General features: G+C 39.5%; 1 protein-coding gene across 3 annotated transcripts in view; it reads right to left on the minus strand.

The window, feature by feature from the left end:
* Window positions 1–266: 266 nt before the first annotated feature.
* Window positions 267–27,871, minus strand: part of LOC143002614 (E3 ubiquitin-protein ligase rnf213-alpha-like) — a 37,334-nt gene continuing 9,729 nt past the window's right edge. For 2 of the 3 annotated variants that reach the window (XM_076152796.1, XM_076152798.1), the window contains 50 exons: window positions 26,166–26,318; window positions 25,087–25,697; window positions 24,665–24,824; window positions 24,374–24,591; window positions 23,813–23,950; window positions 23,364–23,525; window positions 21,944–23,204; window positions 21,348–21,532; window positions 21,054–21,209; window positions 17,341–20,922; window positions 16,835–16,965; window positions 16,358–16,453; window positions 16,154–16,275; window positions 15,739–15,852; window positions 15,618–15,643; window positions 15,340–15,490; window positions 15,083–15,218; window positions 14,638–14,829; window positions 14,270–14,394; window positions 13,993–14,138; window positions 13,614–13,814; window positions 12,992–13,176; window positions 12,625–12,745; window positions 11,934–12,034; window positions 11,638–11,817; window positions 11,080–11,225; window positions 10,591–10,696; window positions 10,281–10,395; window positions 9,733–9,940; window positions 9,065–9,255; window positions 8,846–8,968; window positions 8,484–8,594; window positions 7,904–8,146; window positions 7,686–7,773; window positions 7,432–7,466; window positions 7,175–7,278; window positions 6,746–6,899; window positions 4,915–5,089; window positions 4,633–4,721; window positions 3,737–3,988; window positions 3,473–3,602; window positions 3,235–3,312; window positions 2,886–3,066; window positions 2,596–2,800; window positions 2,265–2,342; window positions 1,720–1,914; window positions 1,536–1,625; window positions 1,214–1,392; window positions 780–923; window positions 267–532 (listed from right to left, as the gene is read on the minus strand). In XM_076152796.1, the coding sequence (XP_076008911.1) occupies window positions 523–532; window positions 780–923; window positions 1,214–1,392; window positions 1,536–1,625; window positions 1,720–1,914; window positions 2,265–2,342; window positions 2,596–2,800; window positions 2,886–3,066; window positions 3,235–3,312; window positions 3,473–3,602; window positions 3,737–3,988; window positions 4,633–4,721; window positions 4,915–5,089; window positions 6,746–6,899; window positions 7,175–7,278; window positions 7,432–7,466; window positions 7,686–7,773; window positions 7,904–8,146; window positions 8,484–8,594; window positions 8,846–8,968; window positions 9,065–9,255; window positions 9,733–9,940; window positions 10,281–10,395; window positions 10,591–10,696; window positions 11,080–11,225; window positions 11,638–11,817; window positions 11,934–12,034; window positions 12,625–12,745; window positions 12,992–13,176; window positions 13,614–13,814; window positions 13,993–14,138; window positions 14,270–14,394; window positions 14,638–14,829; window positions 15,083–15,218; window positions 15,340–15,490; window positions 15,618–15,643; window positions 15,739–15,852; window positions 16,154–16,275; window positions 16,358–16,453; window positions 16,835–16,965; window positions 17,341–20,922; window positions 21,054–21,209; window positions 21,348–21,532; window positions 21,944–23,204; window positions 23,364–23,525; window positions 23,813–23,950; window positions 24,374–24,591; window positions 24,665–24,824; window positions 25,087–25,697; window positions 26,166–26,318 (12,083 nt within the window). In that variant the 3' untranslated portion in view covers window positions 267–522. Of the gene's footprint in view, window positions 630–779; window positions 924–1,213; window positions 1,393–1,535; window positions 1,626–1,719; window positions 1,915–2,264; window positions 2,343–2,595; window positions 2,801–2,885; window positions 3,067–3,234; window positions 3,313–3,472; window positions 3,603–3,736; window positions 3,989–4,632; window positions 4,722–4,914; window positions 5,090–6,745; window positions 6,900–7,174; window positions 7,279–7,431; window positions 7,467–7,685; window positions 7,774–7,903; window positions 8,147–8,483; window positions 8,595–8,845; window positions 8,969–9,064; window positions 9,256–9,732; window positions 9,941–10,280; window positions 10,396–10,590; window positions 10,697–11,079; window positions 11,226–11,637; window positions 11,818–11,933; window positions 12,035–12,624; window positions 12,746–12,991; window positions 13,177–13,613; window positions 13,815–13,992; window positions 14,139–14,269; window positions 14,395–14,637; window positions 14,830–15,082; window positions 15,219–15,339; window positions 15,491–15,617; window positions 15,644–15,738; window positions 15,853–16,153; window positions 16,276–16,357; window positions 16,454–16,834; window positions 16,966–17,340; window positions 20,923–21,053; window positions 21,210–21,347; window positions 21,533–21,943; window positions 23,205–23,363; window positions 23,526–23,812; window positions 23,951–24,373; window positions 24,592–24,664; window positions 24,825–25,086; window positions 25,698–26,165; window positions 26,319–27,871 lie in introns of all 3 variants that reach the window. The other variant, XM_076152797.1, reaches the window with a different exon arrangement.

Genomic DNA, 27,871 nt, shown 5'->3' on the forward strand with positions numbered 1-27,871 from the left:
AACCAGCAGCTTTTGTGTGTAATACGTAAGATATTTATTTGAATTAGCTTGACACAAATGATAAATCTGTAAACTTAACAACAAAGCCTGGTGAGGGTATGTTATTGACTGCCCAATCTAAACTGTTTTAAAATCCTCATCATATCTTGATTGGAATCCATACATTCAGTGCTCCATGCCATCGTAGCGCCTCCTCTTCTTCTTTGAGATACTGTCTGCTGCAACTCTATGTCCCACCCATACCCATTGAACACACACACAATAACCATGTTGATTATATTCTTGTGATTTATTGTTACAGTTAGAGAGATTTGTATTGAAACATGAAGTTAAACTTTTTTTTGTCTAGATTTTCCGCTTCAAATATTGCATTGATAACATTTCATAATTGTTTTATTAAGATAATATTTACTAGATGCTCACAAGATTTTTAATCAAATTAGAGAACAAATGTTTGCATCTTGTTACTACGTGGAGCTTTTCTTCTGTGGTGTCACAGCGTCATCCTTTTGGGTTTCCCACTTACGCAATTCTGAAACAGCCATACACAATTCATGTTCATCAAAAGCATCTAGAACAGGCTTTGAATGGATCCTGGGAGGTACAGTAGGTATTCATCAATCTCTTATCTGAAACACAGTAGTAAATAAGCCAATGGTTGATATTTCCTCAAGGCAGCACCTTTGTTTTCTTTCATCACTGGAAATCAATAATCCGAAACTAGAATTGCGCTTCACTGGTGTCAAGAGGGAAAATGAACAGATAAACTCATAACTCACTGTGATTGTTCCTGTTTGGTTATCAAGAAGTATTTCCAGGTCGCCACAATCTGGGACAGCAGGACATCTTCGGGGAACGTGTCCACGTAAGCAGGAACCTCCACATCTTTAGTGTCCATGTATGACGTGACAGTGTATTTCACACTAAACGAGAGAAAAACATGAATCTGAACACTCAACTTCACTGATTTAAGAACTATTCATATGTAGAAATATTTTAATTGTACTTTATGCTTATTTACTGCATTCCATTGCTGTTTATTGTTACTTTAAGTTTCCAAATTTGCTGTGCAAAAAGTTATTTTATACATTGTGAAACAAACCATGTAGTTGGTTCTCTCAGTCATGAAGAGGTCAATAACTTGTTGCCAGATGTTTAAATCCTGTTATATAGAGGACGGGGGGTATCTTATACAATTGCTTGGCAGGCTTACCTCCAGGATGGCGTGTAATATAGTGGTGCTTGTGAGCTGCCAAGCTTCAACAGGAGGAACTCATGAATCTCAAGGAACCAACTGTCCACGTTCCTTCCAGAGACAAAACTCTTGACCTGCGTCTTCTCTGACTCTGTCAGTAGAGCCTGGTACTCGACTGGATAGTCAGAAAATGGCTCCTTGTTCAAAAACATACAGTGAGCTATTAAACAAGAGTAGTACGCTCAAAACCAATGTGATGTGCACTTCCTGTAATAGACACTAGATGCGATACTCCAAGAAGCATAACTCTGGACCCAATGAAGTAAATGACAAGGCCTACCCTGTTGAGATGCAGCATCCTCTCTGATTTGAGGGATGAGAGCAGTTGCCACAGATTAACACAATGTTTAAGAGTGCATCTTCCCAGAGCCTGCAGAGGGATCACAGAAGAATAAACACATCTAAACATTATCCAGACTCATTTAGGAAATGATGAGAACAACACAGGCTGCAGAGGTCCTGACCTGTAAGATGTAAGTGTTGGTATTGGCCATCTTCAGTGTATCCTGCAGGTAAGCGACCAGAGGCATTGTGGGATCGCCACCAGTCATAGAGAGGAATTCCAGCAGCAGCTCCACAAGCTTTAGGGCATCACACACCTCACTGCAGGAGACCAGCACTCTGTCTATGGAGTTTCGGAGCAGAGAGTTCAGAGGCTCCTGAGGGGGAAAAGAAACCATCTGTAAGCGTGTTTACCCGGATTATACAGTATTACAGCAATAGATTTAACATCTTTAAAAACACAATTCCTTTTGTAACCCTTGCACACATTTCTTTTCAATTCTGTCCTGTGAACATGGCAGTCAAAAATAGACATACCACCCAATTATTATTAATTAATTATTAATCATCAAAGCAGCACAAGGTGACTTTTTAAACCCCCTGGTGGTAGATAATTGTACTTGCATTCATTTCGTCAGCGTTTCTCCCTCTGTGTGTGCGTGTGCGTGTGCGTGTGTGTGCGTTTGTTCAGACCAGACCAATCTGACATAGTGCAGTTTGTATTTACCTGAGGAACTCTTCCTTTAACAGCTCTGAAAATGGCTTCATAGTTTGCTTCATGTGTGTTGATCAGCGTGGGAACTCCCTAGAATAAAGCAGAGAGTTTTAGTGATGAAGGAAAATCCAAACCCCTTTTATTAATTTGATAAAGCAGCAGGAGGATGAGAAGCTGGAACACGTGTACTTTCCTCAAGTTTCAATTATTTTGATACTATTACACTTAGTAGTAACAAAATGACCATTTCTCAACTGATTCTTTAATTCCTTTCATAATGCAAGGGACTCTGGTAGACTGAGCATGTGAACAATGGTGTCGTTGCCAGTTTGTGGGGACTCACTATGCGTTGGATGTAGGGTTTTCCTTGCAGGAAGCGGGTTAGGATCTGTCGCTGGATCCTGGGTAGGTCATATTCTGATATGGTCTCATGGCCACGTTCCAAGCTGTACTGGCAATTGGATAAAACCAGAGGGAGCAAGTCCTTCTCCAAGTCATATTGAATGACATGCTGCTCCATCAGCATCGCCACACTGACCTTATAACCACTGTAGAAGGACAGATATAAGGCTATAACATAGCAAACCAGAGAGCAAATAAATCAATTAACAAGGTTCCTTTTCTGCTTTGTACCTGCTGTCCTCTCCAGTGTGGTTGTCCACTGCGTCCACTAGCTGGTTGTGTAGCGCCACCAGGTAGCTGACGAGCGCTGTGGCGCACAGGCCTGGACCCTGCCGCTGGGGCAGCAGGTACTGCAGGCCACTGCTCAGGTCTAAATCCGCACTACAAAACTCTGTTGGGATTTCCATCTCACCTAGTGGATTGAAATGACTTCGGAATTAATTGCTGTTTGCAATATTATTCAATGTGATTTTTATATCAATTAGCACATTTAACATTTGAACACTATAAAGGCATATATGTGGTTTTACAGCAGCCTTGGCCAGCCAGTCATATTAGGAGGTATTCATAATTTACTCACTGTTGGTTACAGACACTCTCAGCATGTTCCAGGTTTTCAGGAAATTATGAATATGTACCTCATACCACGATCTCATTTCTGTAACAAAAATATTTGAAAACATACTGAAACATATTGGAAAATATGTTCACTTGTTTCGGTTTGAACGAGGAAAAGAAATTGGCAAATTCAAATGTGTAAATTCTGCTCAGCCACTACGTTGGATAGTACACAGTAGTTCTATACTGTAGTTCTGTACCTGATTGACTTTCAATGAACTCTCCGATGGAGCCTGATATCTGGTCAGTTGCATTCTGGAACTTTCTCACCAAATGCCTTTGCAAGGTCAGAATCTCTGGAAGGAGCTTAATTTGGCGAAATTCTCTCTCCTTTAGAGGGCAAACACAGTAAATAACTGATAAGCATGACATTCGTGCAAAATGACCATAATACATCTGTGGACTACTCATTACAACATTAGAGGTGTTAATTGAATCTACCAAATGAAAGTGAGACTGTTCACCTTGTGCAAGAATCTCCAGAGAAGAGGCAGCTTCTCCTTTAGCTCATTGTTTTCCATGGTGCATGTGAGGCTGAGCAGAGAAAGCCTGTGCCTACAGCTCCACACCGCTGAGCTGTGAACCGGAGTGTTCTGTGGCAGTGAGGCCAGGAAAGTGCAGTCATTTGTGAAGGTCACCCTCATGATGAAGTTGGAAGACACACGGGAGTCATTCCTGATGGCGGCATTTGCTTCTTGAAGGAGTTGGTCACATTGCTAGACATTTACATAAGAATTAGAACAATCCAGTGAAGCACTTGGAGAACAGTAGACATGTTCAAAAATGTAAAAAAAACTATCCAAAAACATGTAACTAATTACATGATGGCATGCACGCTTTCAGTTATATTTCTGATGCTGTAGAAGACCAACTGAGTATCTTGTGACAAACTATAATGTGACCTCTTCTCTTAAACAGGCAGTGACTCGTAAACCTGCATTTCGACTCCACAGACCTCTGTACTGTTCACATTTTCAACCTTCTCAGCATTAGTTAGGGCAGCTGGGATATGGTTGGGGGCTTGACACCGGCAAGCTTTTCTGCCCACTGCTGGTCCCCCAAGTCAACAAGGACCTGGTTTGTCTGTCTCTGTGTGTGTAAGGTGGTGTGGGCGTGGCTCCCTCCTGATCACCACTCATTCAGCTCACCTGCCTCCCTTCAACTATACCACTACGCCTTGACTGTGTGAAGGTTGCCTCAACCTGCTTGATAATGTTTTGTGCGACTTCCTCCTTCTATCACTAGGATCAAAAACCCTTTTTCTTCCCCTGATCTCACTGGCTACCACACAAAACAATGTGAGTATGGGAACATGGATGAATAATGTAAATATGTACTGAAAAAAGGCAAATGTTACTACCATCAGCAGAGGTGTCATGAGTTCTGATGCTACAGTTGTCTCCCAAGTGTTTCTGGACTCTTTGGTTGTTAAGAAGGGATCCAGGACAGCTAGAAGGTGAAACAGGAAACCCTTTTATCAAATACAGCCTATATGTATACACTGCAAATATATGAAACAAATACTGTGAAAAAAACAATATTTTGAACGTAAAAAAATACGTCATCATTACTATTTATTACTCTGAACAACTTCAACAAATGTAACACAGTTCTAAAGTATTTGAATTGGTGATGGGCTTACGGTGATCGGTTGGCATTGGCTCTGGCAGGGATTTCAGCACTAAGTGGATGGTTGAAAAGAAGTCATCAGCTCCTTTACCCAAAGACTTGGAGAGCTGATCCAGATCCTTCAGTAAGTGACGGGTGAGGAACAAACATACATCCTGCACAGGTGGACGGATGATCTGCCCGACGGACTAAAGGAACAGAGAATGGGGAAAAATGTCAGTGATGGATTCGAAGACCTAATATTGGGCTGAACAAGCTACATTTTTGATACAGCTGAGAAGAGTTATAAATTATGATTGGGACAACAACTTTACTCCTATAGGAGGATGGTTCTATAAGAAAGTTGTCTTTTTGTCATCAAAGGAATTACTTTTATAAATTACCCTTTCAAAAATGCTGCTGATAAAGATAATGTGGGTAATTCATGAAACACAGAGCCAGATTTAATTAAAAGCAAATTATGTCATTCAACCATGTCCCCCATTCAAAGCCCAATCATAAATGTTTGCCCCATGTTTGTGTAGCCATATGGGAATTTGGTGTATTTTTCAATGTGTATTTGTATTTTTATTCTGTTTTTTTTGTTTTGAAATGTGAAATTAATACTGTGAAAAACGTTAATTTACGTTTACATCCCTAAAATACTGTATAGGTTAAAACACAGGTAGCGGGAGGTGAGCCAATCAGAAGTCGGGGTGAGAGGTCAAGGGGAACGTGAGGGGTAACGTTAGAAAGTGCGGGAAAAGAGAAAGAGGAGGTCGGGTGGAGAAGGAGGACGTGCGGGTCTGCGGGAGGAGTGAGGAGAAGGGATGACATGTCTGAATGGAGGGAGATGGGCAACGGGTGATTCCATAGTGGACAGATGTGTTGGTGGTTCACCACTACCGGCTTAACTGTGGATTTTATTGTCATTGAGCAAAGTACAGGTACAAGCCAATGAAATGCAGTTAGCATCCAACCAGAAGTGTAAAAATGTACTATAATATATACAGAATAAACTATTTATGCCTCATAAGAATATTATTTATTTTGACCTTTGTCACAGCCACATTGTACAAATTGGTACTAGAACTCTCACATATGAACAACTCTCCTATATGGGGCAGTCCCTCTTACACCCACCGAGCTGCTGTTCCTATATGTTGGTTTAAATATGTTGTTTTATATGTTTGTTGTTTTTTTTTTTATATGTTATACTTTCGCACCTAGGACCAGTGCAAATTCCTCTTAAGTATAAACTTAATTGGCAAATAAATCGATTCTGATTCTGAGCATGTTTACACGCATGCATGCACGCACACAGTTTTAGAACCACTGCCTTAGATAGTTTAGTTATATATGCCGGCTTAGATATAGGGTTATACTTGCACATTTTATATGTTGTGTCTATATTTAAATTTCTACTGTTTTGCTACTCTTTGTTCAAGTAAATTGTTAAAAGCACTTCATTGTTCACCTCTGCATTGATAACCATCATTAGTTTAGAATTCGGGCAGCGCATTCCTACTAAATAGCCAGGGCGGCTAAAGTGCGCTACATTTGTTATTATTATCATTAGTAGTAGTAGTAGAATTTGCTGGGGAAATGTTGGGGAAGCTATTCATCAATACAGTCGTGCAACATTGAGACCTGTTTCACTCTAACAGCTGATATTTTAAACTGAATTTGACTGAAATGTGTTGGGGATCAAATTATCTGATATCTTAGACCACTCAGTTGATTAATACATTCATCTCATCTGTTTTTGCACACACTGAGCCTCTTCCTCAAGCATTAAGCCCTGCTTCTCTGCCTCTCTCTCTCTTACAGCGTTTCACTTTGGAAAGTAACCCCCCTCCTCTCACCTCCATGTTCTCCGAGGTTCCCAGCAGCATGGCTAAATGTGTGACCAGCCTAATCAGAGTGAACGAGGTAAGCGTCATGTTTTTGTTATCCGGGGTCTCCAGGTTGTCTCTTTTCTCAGGATCTCCCAAGATGTGTCCAGGTTTAGTGTCATCCCTAAAACAGATAATGGTAGATTATGGTATAGTAACACATTAGCCTGCACTGTACTACAAGGCATTTTTGAGACGCGAGTGTTGAGGCTGTCACAAGTATGTGAGGTTGTGCTTTTTCAGGCTCTGCCACACAAATATCACATAACATACAAACATATCAACACCAGTTTTAGAAATATATGGAAATAAAAACTCCTAATCAATAAATCTGTCAGAGATTTCTGAGATATCAAACAAAATTGCCTATCTGTTACCCCATGGACACCATGGACTTACTGGTGATGGTCTCTTTTTTTTAATCCAGGCACAGCTTTATGAAGCAGCCCGCCAATCACTTCTTTACACACCAGACATTTGCCTTCCTCCGTTGGCATGCCGCACTGCAGTACAACACACACACATCACTTTGTACAGTGTTTTACATTTATCTTCGGTGTTTTTAACGTCGTTTTGGCATTTCATCACAGCATAAATTAAGAAATGGAATGGCAACAACTTTTTTAGTAGTTTATCAAAAAGATGCATCAACATACCTGATCAACAAAGCATGGGTGACCCTTTGAACACTCTGAGAGAAGGGGAAGCCATGTCAAATAAGCCACATGAGATAAACCAAACATTGATTTAGCAGATGTTTAAATATTCTGTTGTATGCATTCTGTACAAGCTTAAAGTTACATATTTTAGCATTTGACAGTGACTGAGACTTGTATTATAGAAGGAAATGCTCACATGCAAATAATGCGTATATTACATTTCCTTCAAGAGAAGCAGAATTGATACTTACCATACCAAGTTAGGCGTGATCCGGCTTCCTTCATGACTGCCTCGACCACAGCAAACATGTCATCAGGCATTGTGGGTAAAAAACTTTTCTGTGGGATCAATAAAATTGCAAATAATTTCAGGAGCAACTGAAGGAATTGCAAAAAAAAGAAACAAAATAAATAGCCAGGCCTTACACACTCATGAAAATAAGTTCCATTTTATAATTTGTATCTTCACCTGCATGTTTTGAGGAGACAGTCCGAGCTGCTTCAGCGGCTCCAGCAGGTTGTTGATCCCAGTGAGCAGCACAGCGGCCATGTGGACGGCCAGCTCTATGACAGTGTGGTCCGTAACACTGAGATCAGAGTGGACTTTGAGGACAGTCGAGCTGTTCTGCACCAAGGCCAAGGCAAAACCTCTCACTTGTTTGTTAGGTAGATCACTCGACCCTTCGATCAAATCTTCAAATTGTTGGCATCTCTAAAAGAAAGACATACATACAGAGGTAATGTGCTACGTTTTTATAGCTTCATTTAGTGCACTACTCTGCACACTGAGCTACTCCAAGCCTCTAATGTATTGCAACTAGGAATTATACTCATGGTGCTAACTCTGGACCCCACACTGGCTTATATGATAGTGACGTCCATCTTTGGTTCCCAGCACCTGTTTGGTAACAGGGTAAGCAGGGTTGTGGAATGTTGAGCCTTTCCTTGCCTTAACTTGCTGATTCAAAGATGTTGTTCAGCTGTTCTAACTGTACACTAAGTTTTCCTGACTGCCGACTCCCTTTGTATTAAGGTTTTACTTTCCATACCTCTGCGGTGGGGTGAAGGCCGGTGTTTGCAGATCTGTACAGAGTTGTAACCTCTCTGTAAAGAGCCAGGAGGATGAACATTGTCCGTTTCCTTGGTGGAGCAGTGCATTTCTACAGCAATAAACAATAAATTAATACAATTACAGGGTAAGCAGCTGTTTTCCATCATTTCAACTATATACAACCAACAATGAACAACCAACAATCTCAGGATCCTGAGCTCAGTGAGCAGGCTGGGGGAAACAGTAATGAATTACGGTTAAAATCACAGTAAGATGAAGTGAGGTCATAGAAAGAGAAAAAGGGAAACTACTTAAAACTGCGCAAATCTTAATCTTAAATCTTAAAATTAATTAAGATACCTCACAGACGTCTTCTATCATCTTAATACTGCCATCCACTACTGCCTTGGCAACAGCATCTCGCACTGCTTTATATTCGTCTCCATAAACAAGATACTTGTCCATCTGGCCTCCATCTTCATTCTGAATTTCCCAGGAATGGAAAAATGTATCCTTAATACAGATGATAAAAGCTTTTTCATAGTTTTGTTAGTAGAAGGCGTATGAATGGCAGTGTACCTGCTGTTGGATCTCTGCAGGGAAGAGCCAGCTGAACTGAGGGTCTTTCACCAGTGTCTGGACTTTCTCGACACCCTGCCTATCACCGAATTTACGGATCAGGTAAACACGGTACCAGTCATTCCCACTCTGCTCACAAAGTTCAGTCAGGGCGTTCAGGAATTGTTGGGCTGCATCTGGAACGTTGTTCTCTGCGACAACAATGGACTCCAGTCTTAACTTGTTTTTCCTCAAAATCCTATAAACACCTTCTTTGATTCTGTGAAATTCCACTTATTAATACCACAAGCAGATGCTGCTGCAGCTGTCGGGTAAAACTGGCTCGTAAACAAATTCAAGCAATGCTTCTAGTAAGTCAATATTGTCTAGTGCTGAGAGTCGTGTAATGGCTCGTAAACGCACCATGACGGTGGTAAGGAATCTAAATTGTAAGCAAAGCAAGTTGTAGCTTGTACCTGTATTTTGCATATTGCATATTTTGTGAATCAAAAGTTCATGAGGTAGATGAAACATACCACATGTTATCAAAGCGCATTTTACACAACACTTGATAGCACTTTATAACACAATATTAAAAAATTCAAACAAATATTCCATCAATGCTGAAGGTGTGTGAACAGTAGATCACACTATGTAACCCTGCTGTGTAACCCTGCTGCTCTTCTCACCATAAACACCGTCACAGATCAGCTGGGAGGCCATGGTCAGGGACACACGCAGTCTTGCCACACACTGCAGATGTTGAATAGACTCTGTTGCAGGAACACTGGTGACTGCAGTCAAAAAGTGCTGCAGGAAGCCTGTTTCATTGCCCAAAAATGGCAGCAACACTTCAGCCTTACTGTTTTCTTGAGGCAATTTCTCCCACATGGAGTCCTGCACAGAAAACACGTGTATCTGATAACAGCAGGTAGTAAAACAACACTTTATATATTTTCTCACTTTGCATCCCTCCCAGCCATTCAGCTACGTGGTGTAGCTGTAAGAACGGATACTTTAGTTGGCTACAAAATTGACTCGTACTCTCTTTATAAAGATATGAACAGTAAAGACAACAACAAGCCGTGTTTCAGAACTCATGACAAAGGTTCAGGAGGACTGGCTAGAGTAGACTGCCATTACCACACTACAGAATAGGAAGAAGTACATTTTCATACTATCAAAAAAAATCTTAACATTTTAAGTAAAGAAACCAGTCATTGATGATAATTTTTACCTCCAGACAGTTGATGTATAAGGCATAAAGCTCTGCTTTATCCGTTTCATCCACAAAGCTGCTGCTTTCCACTGACGACAAATGCCGCTGCAAATATTCTTTGACTTGATCAAAACTGAAACATAGTTAAGTTCAGATGTTGAACATATGAGATCACAGTACAGTAAACATTACACACACATTCATTTTACAAGCTCAAAATTGAGCAAATTCTCTCAAGATCAAATTTGACTTGACAGTTAAACATGTTGAATGGATTGCATGAACAACCACAACAAACCAGGCAAAAAAGCACAGTCACAGTTTTTACCTGAACTTCAGCAGAAGCTTGAGAATCACAGATCGCACCACTGGGTTTTTATCAAGGGAATCATCAAAGGGTGACAGAGCCTTTGTTTGAGTCTGCTGATTATCTCCTGTAAAAGCATTGTCAAAAAGTACAACAAGAATAAATGCTGGAATAACATTCTCCTTATGACACAAAGTAATGCATTGTACGTTTTGCAAGTGTGCTCACTGTGAGAACCAAGTGTGATCAGATAACAAGTCTCTTCTAGCCAGATAGAGTTATTGATTTTCTGACAAAATGCTAAGATTTTCAAACTCTAGTCTCTTGATTTGAGGGTCTCTTGACTCGCGACGACTTTTCAAATTGCTGTGGAAAAACAGCACCCCCTCCCATTTCCTTGTGTAATGCAATTGAATTGAACAACAACAATGTGAAATGTGATTTTGTCCTCAATGGTCTAATTTTTTCCTTGTGATTATTATGAACTGATAGCAATGACTGGATGATCACCTGTTTCAATCTTCAGATATGATAGCAGGTGGGTGATAACGTCTCCTTTTGGTGGGGTGTTGTCCTTGAAGCACACAGTGGAGAGCAGATCAATGAAGAAACCATTGCAACGCCGCCTGAATTCCGCATTTCTCTTGAGGGAAGCCCTGAAGAGAAAACAAATGACACAAACATTGTTTTTAGGCCTCATTACACTCTTTTATCACTTTATTATTGTTTCTAACAGTTACTTTTCTCTCTCCCTTACAGTTTGGACTGGTGGTTTGTCATGGTTGAGGTGAAAATGGGTGCAGTGATTAATTTTAAGTTAGTGTTTTTTGTAATCTCGTACAAAATTTTTCAAATGTTAATTTTGAAGGATGGAAACATTGTAAAAATTCACATCGACCCTAAAATATCAACAGCAAACATTTTTAACGAGAATACAGGAATAATTGTGGTGAAATTATAGAGGCACTGTGAGGCTCAGAGGTTGTTCTGTAGCTGCTGGTTAAAGAGGAAAAACATCACCGTAAGAGAAGCGATGGTGTTTTACTCATTTACATAAAATAATCTTACCTCATTGATTCAGATACATGAGGGCTAAAGTCATTCGGTAACTGTTGTCTGCAGTTGGGACAGGAAGCGGGTCCTGCATCAAGGACTTCTTTCATGCATGTTAAGCAGCAGATGTGAAGACAAGGCATTTGCACAGGATCTTGAGGTTCTGCCATGCACACCGTGCACTGAAGTCCAAATCTTTATTGAAACGTCAAAGAGAAGAGAAGAAATTCAACTTGAAATGGTATTGTTCATTCAATTTAATTGAAATAGATGGATGCATTCACATAAAATGTAAAATAAACAGGACTTACTTCCAAATCAGATCACTTGCTCCCTGCATGCAGGACTTCAGTTCTTCAATCACGGCTTGAAAAGCTCTCCAGGATTTCACATCAGAGTTTCCAGACAGAACCTTAGTTAAAGAGCAAAAACATAGATTTAACTAAAATAATATAAATTTAAATTTATTTTATTTAAATTTTTTAAATAGGATATTTCTTTCAATAGTATAAAATATATCTAAATACTATTATATACAGACATACAGTACAATTTAAGTACGTAAGAATGTAAGTAAATACAATAAATGTCCTTTAGTAAAGAGGTTTTATGCATTATAACTAAAGCACAGTGAATTTATTTTCTACAACATTTAAAGAGATGGAAGTTTATTATCAATAATTGCATTTTAAATATTTTATTTTAGTATTTTAATTATTTTAGGGATAACAAATGTCAGATTGAGTGTTTGGCCTTCTCTATTTCTGTGAGAGAGGAAAAGTCTCTGAAAAAGCATCACTACACACTCAGAAACCTGATCAATGAAACAGTTTTAAGTTGAGATTCCATTGAAGGTTTACTGCATGACACTCTAAAAATATATAGATAATAGATATAGACAAAAAAAGAAGGAACCTCTATCAAACTGGAAAAGAACAGGCTTGACCGGGCTTTAGTAAAATATAGTGTTCACATAGAAGTGTACGCAGCATTAAAACTCACTCTGCTTAAGGTGTGACTGCTATTCTGGACCAGAGTCCTCAGTTCCTTCTCCTCATTCTGGAATCCAAGAAGCATGTGCTCCACAAACAATGAGAGGATGTGGATGCGCTTCCATCCATTGCTATAAAATAGTAAAGAGCTTTGTTACTCAGTGAGAGATTTGACACAGACAAAAATATTTGAGAATTGTGGTGGTTAAAGAAAGAAAACCATCAACTTTCCTGACTGATCTGCTGCTGCTGATGCAGATAGATCATTTTGCCACACTTAGGTCATTTCTATAGTTACAGAGAGGCTTTGTCTACTCATGTTAATCAGCACCACTCATAGTTAATAAGTATGTTGTTTTTGATGTGTAGCATCTTACCGGATATCACTCAGTCTTTCTTTGCATCTGTGTCCATACAGTTTAGTGTTCTTTTGGGAGTAAATCATCTCCATGGACCCCTGTAACCTCTTCACCTGCTTCAGCCAGTCCTGGCAGGCGAAATCCGTATCTAATGTAGGCTCCAAGGATTCAACACATGCCATGGCTGCATGAACATCCAGCACCTGCAGGACAGCAATAGAGGTTTGCTGTGTTTCTATATTTTTACGGTATTGACCATGTAAGTAGTGTAAATTGGCAAAATAATGGTCTCTAAGAGTGGACAGGATCAGAAATGTGGCCGTAATGGGATTTGGTATGTGAGACCTTAGTTGACTTCAATTTGTTGTGCAACTCTGTTGAAGACCATATGACATGATAAGCGGAGACTAATTGTTTGACCTTGAAGCGTCTCTCTTGAATGAAAGAATGAAAGAAGCCAAATTACTCTGAGTTTGACCGTCGTTCCCATGTATCGTGTGAATGAGTCTTGATGTGAAAATTAAACATTTAATTTATTGACACACTTCTGTGTCAATAAATTAAGCTTGATTTGACACAGAAGTTATAATAACATTAGCTACCTTCTCCTGAATCTTAAAAGAAGAACAGTGTTGTTTACCATCTCTGGACTGTCTCTGATTTGCTGATTCTTTAGCAAAGGAGAAACAATTTGAGGTAGAAGGGAAATCATCCGTAAGAGGTTCTGGAGACGCCCTTTGTAGACCTGGTAGGCGCTGTGGATTTGAAGAAGTGATGGCCGATCGTCTCTTTTCCGTCTCCGAACTTCATTAACACAGCTGGTCAGGGCATGATGCAAAACCTGAGGAGATTTACAGTATGAGGTCTGAAATCAATGATTGTGTTTGTTCTTTCACATTGATTTATAAATTACTTGACACCCACACCCCACACGACAACTTGGTCTCAAAATCGATGCGATAAATATATAGTGAGCAGCAGGCATTGATGGGCATAATAAATACTTCATTTACACATACCTGTAATTCCTCTTGTGTGGCCACTTTCATGGTCACCGAGACAAAATCCTGCAGGTATCTTTGAAAAAATTCTTCCATTGTTTTGTCATTCAATTTTGCCATGTAAGCACCTAGTGGGGTATTCAGAAACAGCTCTTCCAAATGATCTGCATGGAAAGGTTGACAGTGTCACTACATGTTAAGGGTTCAGAGAAGCACAACTTTCTGTAACATACATCATAAATATAACAGACAATTCCAACACAGAACTCATGTAAATGCCCAGACACTCATTTACTTTCATGTGTGGATGTTCGCATCATCAGAACATCCAGGAAGTCTTTGATCCACCAGCTGAAAGGCATGACACAGCGCATGGTGTTGTCAGCTGTAATATGGCTTTGCACCATGAAGACCTCGGAACTGGACGAAAGGCAAGATGTTAGAACTCTGGTTATGATTTACCAGTAACCTAGACTAGGCACTTGTATTTACTTGTATCTGACAACAAATATGTCAGTTTGGTACAAATGTGGGCCTTCTTAAACACATAGAACGTAAACCGATTCTAAAAAGATGGCTTCAAACAGCAATGACAAACAAATGTAAATTTTGGCACAGGAAAATACACATATATACACAAATGAAGCACCATGAGTTACTCACTTGCTCTCCATCTTCACATAAGGCACATCAAGCATCTCTTTGCAGTCAAATATCTCAAGCCATAGGTTCCTGACGTTGTCATCAATGTTAATATCCAGCAGGAGATCCAAATTGCAATCCCGGTCAATGACTGATATCACATTTGCAAGAAGTGGAGTAACAACTGTTTGGATTTTTTTCCACAATGTGTGTCTGTGAGAAATATATACATATATATTTGAATAATCAATTCTTAGTATCAGTGTTAGCCGAGCAGTGAGAACACTATGGTATATGAGCTGAAGCCATTTCTTTGTTTCTGCAACTGCAACTAAACAGCTACATTTTTCATTGTAAATCATTGGGAAATGTACAGGATTTGTCAATCAAACTCTTGCTTTTGTTTAACACTGTAATGCATGTGCAAGATTGCTGTGAAGCAATGGATATCAAGAAAAAAACCTACACAAACGTTCCTCCTTCTTGAAGAGATTTGACATTAGATGCCTCATGTAGAACCCAGCTTTTTGGAAAGGGGAGGTTGGCTTCATAGCTTTCCAACAGCACATGTAGACGTTTCCTCACAATGTTCTCAAAGACACCTTAAAACAAAATTGATTTACAATACTTGTTTTTGGTCAAATGTATCTTGGGACATTGAACGTTTAAAAAGATGAACAGTGCTGATATGAAAATATGATTTGGAATAACCACTTTTCAGACCTTCTGTCTCATTTGCATGTAGAAGTGTGAGCAGGTTCTCAACTCTCTTGGCGCTGAGCACTCCACTGTCGACTTCATCTCTGAGCATGCTCACTGCACTCTGCACACAACTTCTCACCAGATCGTTTGTATTGAACACCTCGGCCAAAACCTGAAAATATTACAGTCCAATCATGGCCCTGATGGATCACTAAATGAAAACTGGCAAAAGTATCCAAACTACATATCAGGATAAGGACAAATATCATGGAAGCAAAACTCCAGATCGTTATACTTACATTTTGCTCTTCGACCCCAATGTCATCTATTTCCATGTTGTGAAAAAGAAGTAAGATTACAATGGACAATTTACTTACATAGTTATTGCGGGAGAATTCCATAGTAGTTACGATTCCTTACCCTGAGGTGGATCTTGAAAAAGTTCACTAATGCATAGATCTTTCAAGGAATGAACATCAGACACAAACTCTTTTGATCTTCTGAGATCGTCTATGTGAACAGACCTCCAAGGACCTGAATAAAGACACAAGAAAAGAGATGATCTGTATTATATGTAAATTACAAAAAAAAATCTTGATAAATAAAAACAATGAGTTAAATGTGCTTTGTATTATATTTAGGTTGGTTATCTGATTGTCTGTAGCTGGTATTCTACATAGTTGTATATGTTTATTATTTCAATGCTACCTTCTTGACCACACCTTTTAGAAAGGATAGAAGTACAATGGGAATGAACTGAAGAACATTAAAAATGTATATATCAGTTTGTTATTTTTAGCATGTGGTGTATAACATCTTCAACAGCAGGACATACCGCCTGGAAATCCAACATAGGAGGTTCCACCCACAATTCGTGGAAGTTTGGTGACAAAGTACACAAATATCTTTGTGCTGTCAGTAGTGGTCCACTTGCGTATTTCATTGATGCAGGAGTACCTGGTGTAAGTAAAAGGAAAAAAAAGTGTGTGTGAATGACGGACACGAAGAAATTGATTTATGAGGTGATCTTCACACTCACTTGGCTGATGAAAGAATATTCCTGCTGTGTGAGTCTTCATCATAGTCCATTTGGAAAAAGAGGATTTTGTCGCCATGTGTTGAGCCAAGACACTCCCTGTTATCAACACACAAGCATGATAATGTAGCTTTGAATACATTTTAAAAAATACAATAGAATTTTACAGAATTATGCATACTTAATCAGTATTAGTACTCAGTATTATACAAGTTTTACAGTGGCCATGAATGGCAAACAGAAAGTGCAAAAACATGAAGAAAATACAACACAACAACACTTAATGTGTTGTTTTTTCTTAAAATGTTCTAGCTTTGTTAATGTTTTGTGTTTTCTTAATGTGTTTTCTTAATAATGTTGTGTAGTATTTTCTTAATGTTTTGTTTGGCAATTCAAGGCCACCGTAACAAAGAGATGTAACCTCAAGGTAAAGAAAAAGACCTTAGTATGAAACACAATGTGTGTAGTACACCTACGCACCTGATTTTCTTAAGGAAGGAGTACTCTGTGTCAAATTGATGCAGTGATAGAATCTTGATATCATCAAGTTTGATTACATCCTGCAGTTCTCGAGTGTCAGCAGCTGTCAATAGTCTAGAAAATGTTGTGACCTTTAAAATAAAAAATAAAACCAGTTAAGAATGACAAAATATTTTCTAATGAACATATTTCTAAAGGTGAAAAAAATCACCTTCACACACTTTTTCAGACTTTTACATGTCACCACTCTGTCGTGTTTAGTGTATACCAAATGCTTGTTCCCAAAATGATAGAAGAGGAATTGAATGAAAAATATGTTTATAAACTTATGATCTGGGATGAAAATAAAAGCTGAGTGTATCTTTAGTTTGCTGCATCCAGTTAAATGGACTGTAGTTATATGGAGCTTTTATCCAAAGCGCTTTACAATGACCTCACCCTTATCCATTCATACACTGATTTTCTGTCTTAATTTTTAGCTTTACTTAGACTGTAGTAGAACTTACCTCAGTGAAATAGCACTGGGACTGTTCCACCGTCTGTGTGTGATACGCAATGTAGTCACCCAGGGATCTGTGCATCCCCTCTTTGGCATATTCTGTCATTAACTGTACTCTTTCTTCTTCTGGCAATATGGACTTATCCAATCGAACAACTGCATCTGGAGTTGCACAGTTGAGCAGAATCCTCTTGGCTTTGTCCAGAACACATGGAGCATCTGCTTCATCATTCTGATTCTTCATGACTTGCAGAACCACAGAGGAGCATGTGTCTGAGTGATAGCCAATGAAGACATCACTTGGAACATACTGCTTTGTTGTGTGGTCTGAACTTGTGCAGATAAAGTCATCAACCCATGTCTTTAGACCTTCAGCAATATCCTTCTGTTCATTTCTGAGAACAGTGTTGATGTCAAGGTAGTGTTTCTCCAACCTGTTAATCAGTGGGATTGGAAAGTGCTTGTAGACCACCTCTTTCTCCTCAATGACAATGAGCTTGAAGTTTTTGTGAACTCTGCATTTCACACGATGGGTTCCTAGTCCAAGATCCACATACTTTTGACCCCCTAGGGTCACATAGTACTGGTTGAGAGCATCATACAGACTTTCATACAGATTCTGTAGGTTCAGAAGCACAACTGTCTGTCCAGTCTCCATACAGATCTTCACACGATTAATGTTCCTGCAAATCTGAGTGTACTCCTGATCCTTTGGGAAACTGGACCCAAAGATGATCTCCGGCTGGATTTGGATTTGTGGGTTTTCTGGAGAGAAAAACGTCTGTTGGAGAATCTGAAGAGCTGCATAGTTTTTTGTAAGGATCAGAAGGTATCGACTTTCGTCTGTTTGGCAGTGAACTGGAGAGATGCTTTGCGCTACCAAATCAATGGCACAGATGTTGGCATCTGTGAAGCCATCTGGAAGTTGTTCACGGAATATACCAATAACATCAACATCATCCCTTCCACTGAAGTTTCTCAGGACTGCGTGAGTGATTTCATATGGAGTAGGGCACTCATCCCTAGCTTTGGCAAATGAAAACACCATCTTTATCAGACTGTAGAAGTCACGAAGACCAAAGAACCCACTGCCTTCCTCACATATTCTCATATATGCTTGCGCAAATGGCTTAAAGAAGGTTTTGATCTTTTCAAGTACCTTCACTTCAGACGAACATATTCCCTCTGCACTTTTGATGAGCTCTTCCTCGTTTGGATCTCCACGGGACACAAATATTCCACGATTCATCTTTGCAGGATCCAGTGCCCAATTGGAAATGCCAATGAATCCGACTCTTTTATGAGGTTTTGGTTCATCATCGATGCAGCCCTCCTCTAGCAATGGATGCAGGGTTTTCAGGGGCATTTTAGGGGAATCTTCAGCCAGTCCAATCTCATCAAGAACAACTATTGAGACATATTCATTTAAGTTTTTGCTTTCCTGAAAGCGAGCACACTGTTTGAATGTGCCAATGATTCCTTTCGGAGTAGAGTGAGGGCTGCACTGGAAAGACACCAGATGTATCTGCTTCAGCTTCTGGAAAAGTTCTGAATGAGAGGCTGGGCCCTGCATTGCTTCTGCAACAAGTGTTTTGGACAGTGATTTGGAGCTCCCTGGTTTTCCAACAATAAACAAGGGAATTTTCAGCTCAATGCAGATCACCATCATGAAGAAGTTCTCCTTCAAAGCCTCATTTTTGGCTATTGCCTTGCCTAATCGTACACCACTTAGCAGAAGGTCATGCATGAGCTGGATTTCATTCCTCACCCTCAGGGGTGTGTATTGACCTGGAAGAATTTTACAGATTTCATTCTGATATGTGTGTTTGTCCTCTAAGCTGGATTGATAGCACACTCCAGTGGCCATCAACAGAGACCAGATAACTCTGTCACTAGCAGGTGAAAATGAGGGTGGTTTTCTGCTTTTCCGGAGAAATGCTTCCAGTTTCTCAGCAAACATGGGGTGATTCTCATGGAACCACACAAACACTTGCATGCAACGTTCAACATCCCTAAGACTGACAAAGCTGCATTCATCTTTCCTTGCCCTCATGAAGTTCTGTGATGAGGACAATACCTTAGTTACAGTTGGCATGTAGCACTTTTCAATCATGTGGGCATTTGACTGTCTTTCCACTATTTGTTGAATGTACATTTGCTCTGTTGAATTGTTGAGCTGTCCAAAGTCCCAAACAAGTGGAATCATGCTGGGAGGTAACGCATGAACACGATACACCAGCTGGCGGAGAGGGATGGACCCAAGTTTTTCTTCAGTCTCCTCAGCCCTGACCCTGTAGCCCAGGCCAGATGCCTCTAGTCTCTCAATCATCTTCTCTGTATGCTTCCTGTAGGGGTTGCATGCAGCAATGATTTGAAGTCCTGTCTGAGAGCCAAGCTCTTGTCCCTGCACAGTGTTGTCACAAATGATCTCCTTGATGCTGCTTATGGCTTCTGTAGTGTTTGCCTCATCGATGAAAAGCACAGAGTCACAGTTATGATTCTTTATATTTTCCTTTGCAAGAGTCTCTGCTTCTTTCACTTTCTGATGAATCATTTCTGAAGTCGTGCCTCCATGAACCTTGACCAGTTTCATGTTTTCTGCGTTTGCTCCACACTTCCCCAACTCACACAAGAACTTGATGAGCCTCGTCTTTCCACATCCAGTTTCACCCATTATAATGACAGGGATGCCACACCTGAATCTCATGTGGATCGCCATTATTTTGAGTATATTATCAATGGTGAGTTCATATGTTTCATCTGGATCTGTTTGCCCAGTGGTACCAAGCACACTGCACAGACGCTTCAGCTTTTCAGCTCGAGAGAGCCTCTCAAAATCCTCATTAAAAGGGACTCTCTGATGAAGTAAGCCAGTGTAAAGCTGTCGAGACATTATGTTTTCCTTGATCACTTGTCTTGTTGAAGGATTTATCGCATCGATACCATTCCGCCCATTGGGCTGCAGGTGAAACCCAATGAAAGTCATGGATTCGTGGTCATTATTAAAGAAGATGTATGGGTGTGGTTCAGATTCCCACCTTTTTCTTATGAGAAATGGGGCCAAGTCTTTTTCATCACACCCACTAAGATCTATTAGTTGCTTTCCTGGGCTCTGATCAGTCATACAGAGTGATGGGGTGGCAAAGTCTTTGGACATCAAAATCATGAATTCAACCACAAAGTTTTTGAACCCATGTAGAGTGTCTCCAACCAAATCAAAATTGCAGAAGACTGACTTTTCACAGTCAAGCAACTGAAGATTTAGGAACCAGACAAAGTTACGCAGCTCTGCCCATGATGGGTCAATAATGCCACAGTAGAACAAGAAGATTTGAAGGCACTCTGCATGGGTCCCTTCAGTGCCCTTGTATGTGAATTTGTCAAGATTCTCATGATTGTAAACACGTTTTAGGTACTGGTATGGTCTTTGAAATGCTTCACTCTTGAAACACTTGTCATCCATGAGGGGGAGGTCACTCTCTGCCTCAGTGTTGTCTTCTCTACTCTTTTCAAGTGTCATAACCTCCTTTGGTGGTCGACACAGTATTTTGGGAAATACATCCGAGAAAGCAATGGTTTCCTTTTGTCCCTGAAAATACACACATATAAAAAGACTGAAGTAAGTTCAGAAAAAAACTATATTAATCAATAACGTCTAGGATAAAAAAAAACAGAAAATAGAACGACTTATTTTAGAAGACTGTAAAATATTGTGCTTACGGTTCTGGAGGTACATGTGGGTTGATCATGCGTGGATTCTAGTAACTCCACGATATACAAATGTTTGTGGTTACAGTGCCACATCATTCCTTCTGAGTCCATCAGGTACCGTAGAAAAAAAATCTTGTAAAGGAATTCATTCAAGCCTTTCTGCACCTAGATAAAAGAAAAATTTAAAAGAAAAAGCCATTTCAATGCCATTAAATATATCACCAAAATTTGTCCTCTCCACATCACACATTGTTTTAAGGACATAATGATTTTCCCCATGGTGGTTACATAAAGACTGCTTACCGAGGAGGTGACATCAATGTGAAACACCTTGAGATCTTTGTCTTTTGGTGTATCATACAAAGACTGGAGAACCTTGTGCTCATCAATCTTGTGCTCAGTTAGTCGTATGCACTTTTTAAATGCAGTTCCTCCATCAACACTTCCCTCCAGCCTTTCATACAATCTTTGCACATACAAGGACTTGCCTGTAATAGCGGAACACACAACAAAGTTTTACTTATTAAATATCATTGATAGATTTTACATTATTGTATAAAAGGTGAGCTCTTTGCCTAGATTCTTCCTAGTGTCTTCTGAATTGTATTGAAGTCTAACTACTAAAATGAAAATGGAAATACAGACAAACATCAAATTAGAGGCTGACTTGACTCATTTAATTAACACAATATTTTGGGGGATAATGCTAGTCGGCTAACCCAATATGTGACAAGATAATAGGCAACAAAATCCTCTCTGGGTCTCTAGAAGATATCACCTAGTCATTGGTTAACTCATTTGCATGTAAGCAAAGCACATTATGTGGTTCTAGCTATATAATTTCATCACAATATGTAACTTTAGGGGCGTAAGTATAAGCACATTAACATAAGACTCACCAACTCCTGCACGTCTAGAAGAAACAATGCCAACAGATTGTCCACCTTTGAACCTCTGAGCGTTGCTGTCATCCGAAGGGACATTGTATTTTCTGGACAAGTACTTCTGAATCTTTTCCAGTGGTTCTTGTGGCACAAAATCTCTTTTGTATTGACTGAATGCTGTTGGAACGTAAGTGTGCTCTCTGTTAGAACTGCAGAAGATCACAAGCATGTATTTGTGCTCACAGTGGGAAGTCAGTCTCTGAAAACACCGCTCCATTGCATAGCTGACATCATAGTTGAGGAGGTCTGCCCAAAGCATTGTGTACATCTTCTGGCCAGGATAGCCTTGTGTGAGACATCTCCTCATGAAAAGCTCTACTTGTTCATATGTTGTTGAAGGGGTACACATGAGAACTTCGTCATAGCTGGGCAGTGGCTCGTACTCACTGTGCATGTACAAGCAGATACTTGATGTCAGGATTTCGTCTTGTGGGCAGATTAAAAGATTGGGTCGATTCAAGGAGAGGGTTTTAGGGATATTTCTGCTGATTGATGTATCTCTTGTGTGTAATGGCATTGGCTCCTCCAAGTCGTCTTCAATTTGGTTTTCTGAGCTGCTTATCGTCTCTAATAAGCTTCCTAAACTTCTTATGTCCAGAAAGTCATGGAAAAAGATTCCCTCGTTGTTCATGTAGCCATTCCACAACTCCTCCAGTTCTGCCAAACCAACTGTCTGGTTGACAGTGTCTGCTGGATTGTCAGTTGTGGACATGTGTCTGTCGTGATGCTGAGTAAAGAGACTTTGAAAGTGAATATGATCATTTTTCCTCTTGCCAGGATCAAATTGGTTGTGAAACCTTGCCCATGACTTCCACAAATCTGATGCAGTGTAGTTTGGTTGGATGAAAGACAGCATCATCAAAGCTTTCTCCTCTATCTCTGAATTCACATTGGCTGGAGTTAAAACACTGCACAGGTAGACTATCTGTTCCGCTGTGAAGTTGTTCAGGTAGTAGTGATCAGATCTCTGCTTGTCTATGAATTTTCTCCAGTCATCAAGAAACAACTCCATCTTTGTTGACAGTGCTGTGAGTTGCTCAACCAGATGTCCACAAACTTTGATGAGAAGTTGGGTCTCGCAAAAGTTGAGTTCCATAGTGACACAATGGTCACTCTGTTTACAATAGATTTTAGCTTCCCAACACCTGAAGAGAGGGTTCCCTGCAGCATAAAGGGTTACAAATGTCTTGGCAAGTCTTTGGACGTTGTCAAAAACCTAAATATGTAGAAGAAAGAAGGAGAATATATAAATATTAACAAAAATCTAAATTTAAATTTGACATTAAATAGCTAACTCATTACAGTTTTACATACAGTACAGCTCTTTTTAAAAACAATTTTAACAAATGTGAAACATGTAATCAAGATACTCTACCTCAGCAAACTGGTCTACTTCGCTCTGATTTTGTTCTCCTCTACCAGACATAAGCATGAGTTTATTTTGCAGCTCTTTCAGGTCCTCTAATTCATACGTGTCTTTCATGGTTTTTTCACGTCCGCCCTGAAGTTGTAGGATCAGGGAAGTCTCTACAGTGAGCTATAGAGGAAAACATTGATATGAAGCACATTAGCATGCAAAATGGGAATTTCTATCAAGTGAATCTGCATAATATTATAATAACATATCATAACAATAATATAAGAAAACATTTATTTGAGTAATGGCTGAATACATTATTTAATATATACAGTATACTCAAAAAACATGTTTATAGTTATTACAACTATTTAAACCCATTTAGTTAATTGTTTTGATAGAGGTTATATTTAAGTATTTGTGTAGTCATTTCTTGTAATAATCTGGTGCAGAGGCTGTACCTTTACCTTTTTATTGTTTTGTGGCTTGATGATGTACATCCCTCTCTCGTTGATGGATGTGGCCAGAGACAGAGATGAAAGTTCAACGGATCCATGGCTTTCCTTGACATGCTTTAACCAATCGAGATGGCGTGCCGTGTCACCCTGAAATTACAAAGTAACACAGTCCCTTGTGATCCTCTTGGTGAAGTATAAAATCCGCTCTGTTAACTTTCAAAAAAAGGCTAATAAAATCTTTGGTTTAGCCTGCATAGCAATCTAGGAAGCTCATGGTAAGAAATATCTGTCACTAACATTAAAACACCTTGATGTGTTTTGTCCACAAAATGATGAAAGGCATTTTGTCCATGACTTGGTTTTTTGTCTTTCTGTGGATTAAATACATCAAGATGGTCCTTGGTTTCATCAAAAACACCTGATAAATATACATTTCATGGCACAAAACTCACAAAATCCTCTGCATTACACTCTATGCCAGATAGAGGTAGATTAATTAAGGAAAATTTTTCTTTCTTATTATCATAGATTGGGCCCTTGCAAAAAACTGTAATATGAATAGAATCTTACCAGCTTTATTGGTAGAGCCTTGTCATTTTTAAGTGCTTTCCACAATTTTGTCATTGACTCCTTGAAGGCCTCATAATCAGAGTTTGGCTCCAGTCCATATAACATGGAGGAGTAACCAAGGACAGCATCATGAAAACAGGCCACTCGATCGACATCCAGGTCATTTTCTCCAGCAGAGATAGATGCAAGGTCAACAAACACCTTCAGCTCGTTGATGCCTGCAAAGCAATATTTACATTAATTGATGTAAATGCTAGTGTTAAATTCTTGGAAACCAAAAGTTTCCCTTACCTTTAAGTTCTCCTTTAACCCACAAGATAAAGTTTTGTCTGAGGCTGAGTTCCTCAAGACAGTGCCTGTGATCAACTGTAATGCCTTCCAGAACCCTTTTGGCTTCCATGAAGTTGTCATCAATATCATTCAGGCAGTTTTGCTTAAACTCAGCTTGATTCTGGAAAAATAAATGAATAAGTATAAGTATTTAGTTTGATTGAATTATCTCCTCTGAATCCAATAATCTCTGTATTTCATTTCATTTCTCATATATTTGAAAATATTTTAATTATATTAAATACCCAACAGATGTGTCTTTCAGTACATATTATCTGAGTAAAACACTATATTCTGTCAGTTGAACTGGTGGCAAAGGCTTATTTGTTGGTACTGGTAGTTGTTCAAATGAACGGTCTCCTACTGAGTATCTAACAACTCACCATTTGTAGCAGTCTTTCCAGCCCTGTGAAGTCTCCTTGTGGACACAAGATGTTTCTGATATCAATGATTATCTTTGCAGATTCCACTGCAAGAGATAGATCACGGTACTGTTTAATCTGTTCAATCCTTTTTTTGACCCATCGTCTGTTATCGGATGGATTTGTTCTGCACAACATCTTCAAATCCTTCTCCAGGTCATTGTATTCTCCTTTGTAGTCCTCAAAGAAGCTGTCTATTTCCACCAGGGACATCTTCCCACTGCTCAAACTGGCATAGAGCTCTGTGTACTTGCTGTAGCAGCTCTGAAATATTTTGCTCCAGATCAGCTCTAGAGTGTAGATCTCTTCACGTGGTTCTGTGTCATCTTTATTAGCATGGTCTGTGTTCAACTCTTCCACTTTGTTAGTCCAGTACATTTTGAAGATTAAGCTGTCTTTAATGGCAAGCAGTTCATTTGCCATCTGTCGGGTGCTGTCACTAATGGTGAAATACGTGACCTTCCCAGTTGAAGAAGACATCTGTCCATCAAGTGTGTGAACCTCCATGAATTCATTCAGTCTCATCATCTCGGTGTTATGCTGAAGCTTATTGTCCAACCCCATGAAGTCAACTGTGGATTAAAGAATTATCAAGAATACATGTAAATATACAATCCTTGCAAGTTCTCAGACGAAGATGTCAGGACATATTAACCACCAGTCTACTGAAGTGCAAAGGTCAGTGTTTCCACAGTCCTGCTTTCGCTTTTCACCCTAAGCTTTCCCTTGCTTGGAGGTAAGAGTTGGCTGTGAGATCTAATTGCAAAGATGATCTGAATATCTTTGCAGCATTGAAAGGATATCTCTCTGCCGATTTGATACGTATTGCAATTCTTGAGGGAATCTTGGTGAGTTTCTGAAGAATTGCAATTCAATATTCTTTTGTCTGAAAGTAGTGACTGTTCAGAATAACAATGAACATTAAAACACGCAGTTAACACATTTGATGTATTTTTATCACATCACAGTGTCCAATTATATGGTTTTAAACAAAGTTTTAAACATAATTTGTATTCTTATTGAGGTCCAATATTATTTACCTTTGACATGCCGAGGAACTGTCATGCAGGCCTGAAGAAGGCTCTTGGCCAGCTCTTTTTCATTTGAGACAGCCTCCGCTTCATCTCTTCTGTGTTTTAGTAGGTTGCTCATGTTTCTTTGATCCTTACAACGACCGTCATCGCACAGGCCATCTATAACCACATGAAAATGATTACTGTGATGACATGTCATTTGGTAAAGCACATAACCAATGTTAGGAAGTAAAGTATGTAAAATGTAAAGAGAGGAAGCAGAGGTTAGGAGTGTGGGTAGAACCAGTATGGCTCATGGTCGTCAATCACAGCCCCTTCAAGTTATATCATCTACACCAGGGGTGCTCAACTTCAGAGGCCAAGAGGGCCACATTTAAACCCCAACGGGTGCAAAGGGCCACAAATTATTATTAACATATATTTGTACCATTTTATTCGCTGTATTTACTACTGCTGTTTAATATGCTCTTAATATGATCTTGCTAGTCATTTTTAATGCATTCCAAATCATCATGGAATATTTAACAAATATTCTCAATTTGAGTAACAAATGTAGTGTAGCGACTGTGAAGTGTTGGTCAAGCTGATGTTTTATTAACTATGGAGTGAATAGCTTTGCATTGATGACATTGATAAAGTTTGCAATTGCTACTTATTCGTAGTGAGAGCTCTGAGTCTGCATTTCACAAATTCTAATAACAATAACAATTTAACAAACAGTTGTTACTTATTCCTAGTGAGAGCTCTGAGTCTGCATTCTTTTCACAAGTACTTTCAGATCTGGTTGCTGCTCAGTTGTAGCTGCTCTGAGATAGTCTGCCAAATGTCTGTCAGTTAGACAGGAACGCTGCTTTGATTTTATTATATTTAACGTCTTAACGTCCGACTTAACGTCAGCGAACCGGGAGGAAAACTCCTCTTTCAATTCCGTGAGGTAGGCACAGTAAGGGGTGGGATAATAAGAGAATCAAATTGACTGTTCGTGTCACAGAGTCCATTGTCACTTTGAGCTCTCCACCTTTCAGCTTGCTGCACAATTGCTCTCCATGCAAAATGCAGTGATATGAGAAGAAGTCCGGCGTTTCAGGATTATTGAAGAATCGTTCTGATATTCTTCTGCGTGTTCGTTTGTGGTAAATCAAGAGGAAAAGATGAGGCAAAGATGAACTGGAATCTTCAGAAGAGCTTTACTGGAATAAGACCTTGGACAGCGCTGGTTCCAACTCTCGCATGCATCAAAGGACAATCAAATATTTCTGTGCTTCCCTATTTATCCCGCATATACAGGGCGTTTACATAATATTCTAATTCACTGATGACAATGTAGTTTAACTGTTATCTATTGGTCAGCCAGCTTCAAGAGGGGCAGCGCTAAGATTCAAATCTGTGGGATGAACAGCTGTCTGTGGGGGAAAGTAGAATAATCTTTGTGTAAATTAAAGAACAACAGTATAGTGTAATTAGCCCTTTGATCTAAAGAAGCTCACCCTGACTGCCCGTCCATGCAAACCCCCTCTCTTCCTTCTTCCTGACCACAGATGTTTGAAGCTTTGATAAAGTGATACAGTGACCTCTTCACCTATTGGCAGATATGTGTTATCTAGCCCTCCTGGAGAGTGAAGCTATAAATGCTCGTATGTATTACTCCATCTCCAGACTTTCCCGGAGCCATCCATTTGGTTACTTGTAACTATACTAACCTCAGTTACTGC

The sequence above is a fragment of the Genypterus blacodes genome, unplaced genomic scaffold, assembly GCF_046128005.1.
Source record: "Genypterus blacodes isolate CSIRO-AG114 ecotype Tasmania unplaced genomic scaffold, CSIRO-AGI_Gbla_v1 ptg000058l_1, whole genome shotgun sequence".
In the NCBI taxonomy this organism is placed as follows: Eukaryota; Metazoa; Chordata; class Actinopteri; order Ophidiiformes; family Ophidiidae; genus Genypterus; species Genypterus blacodes.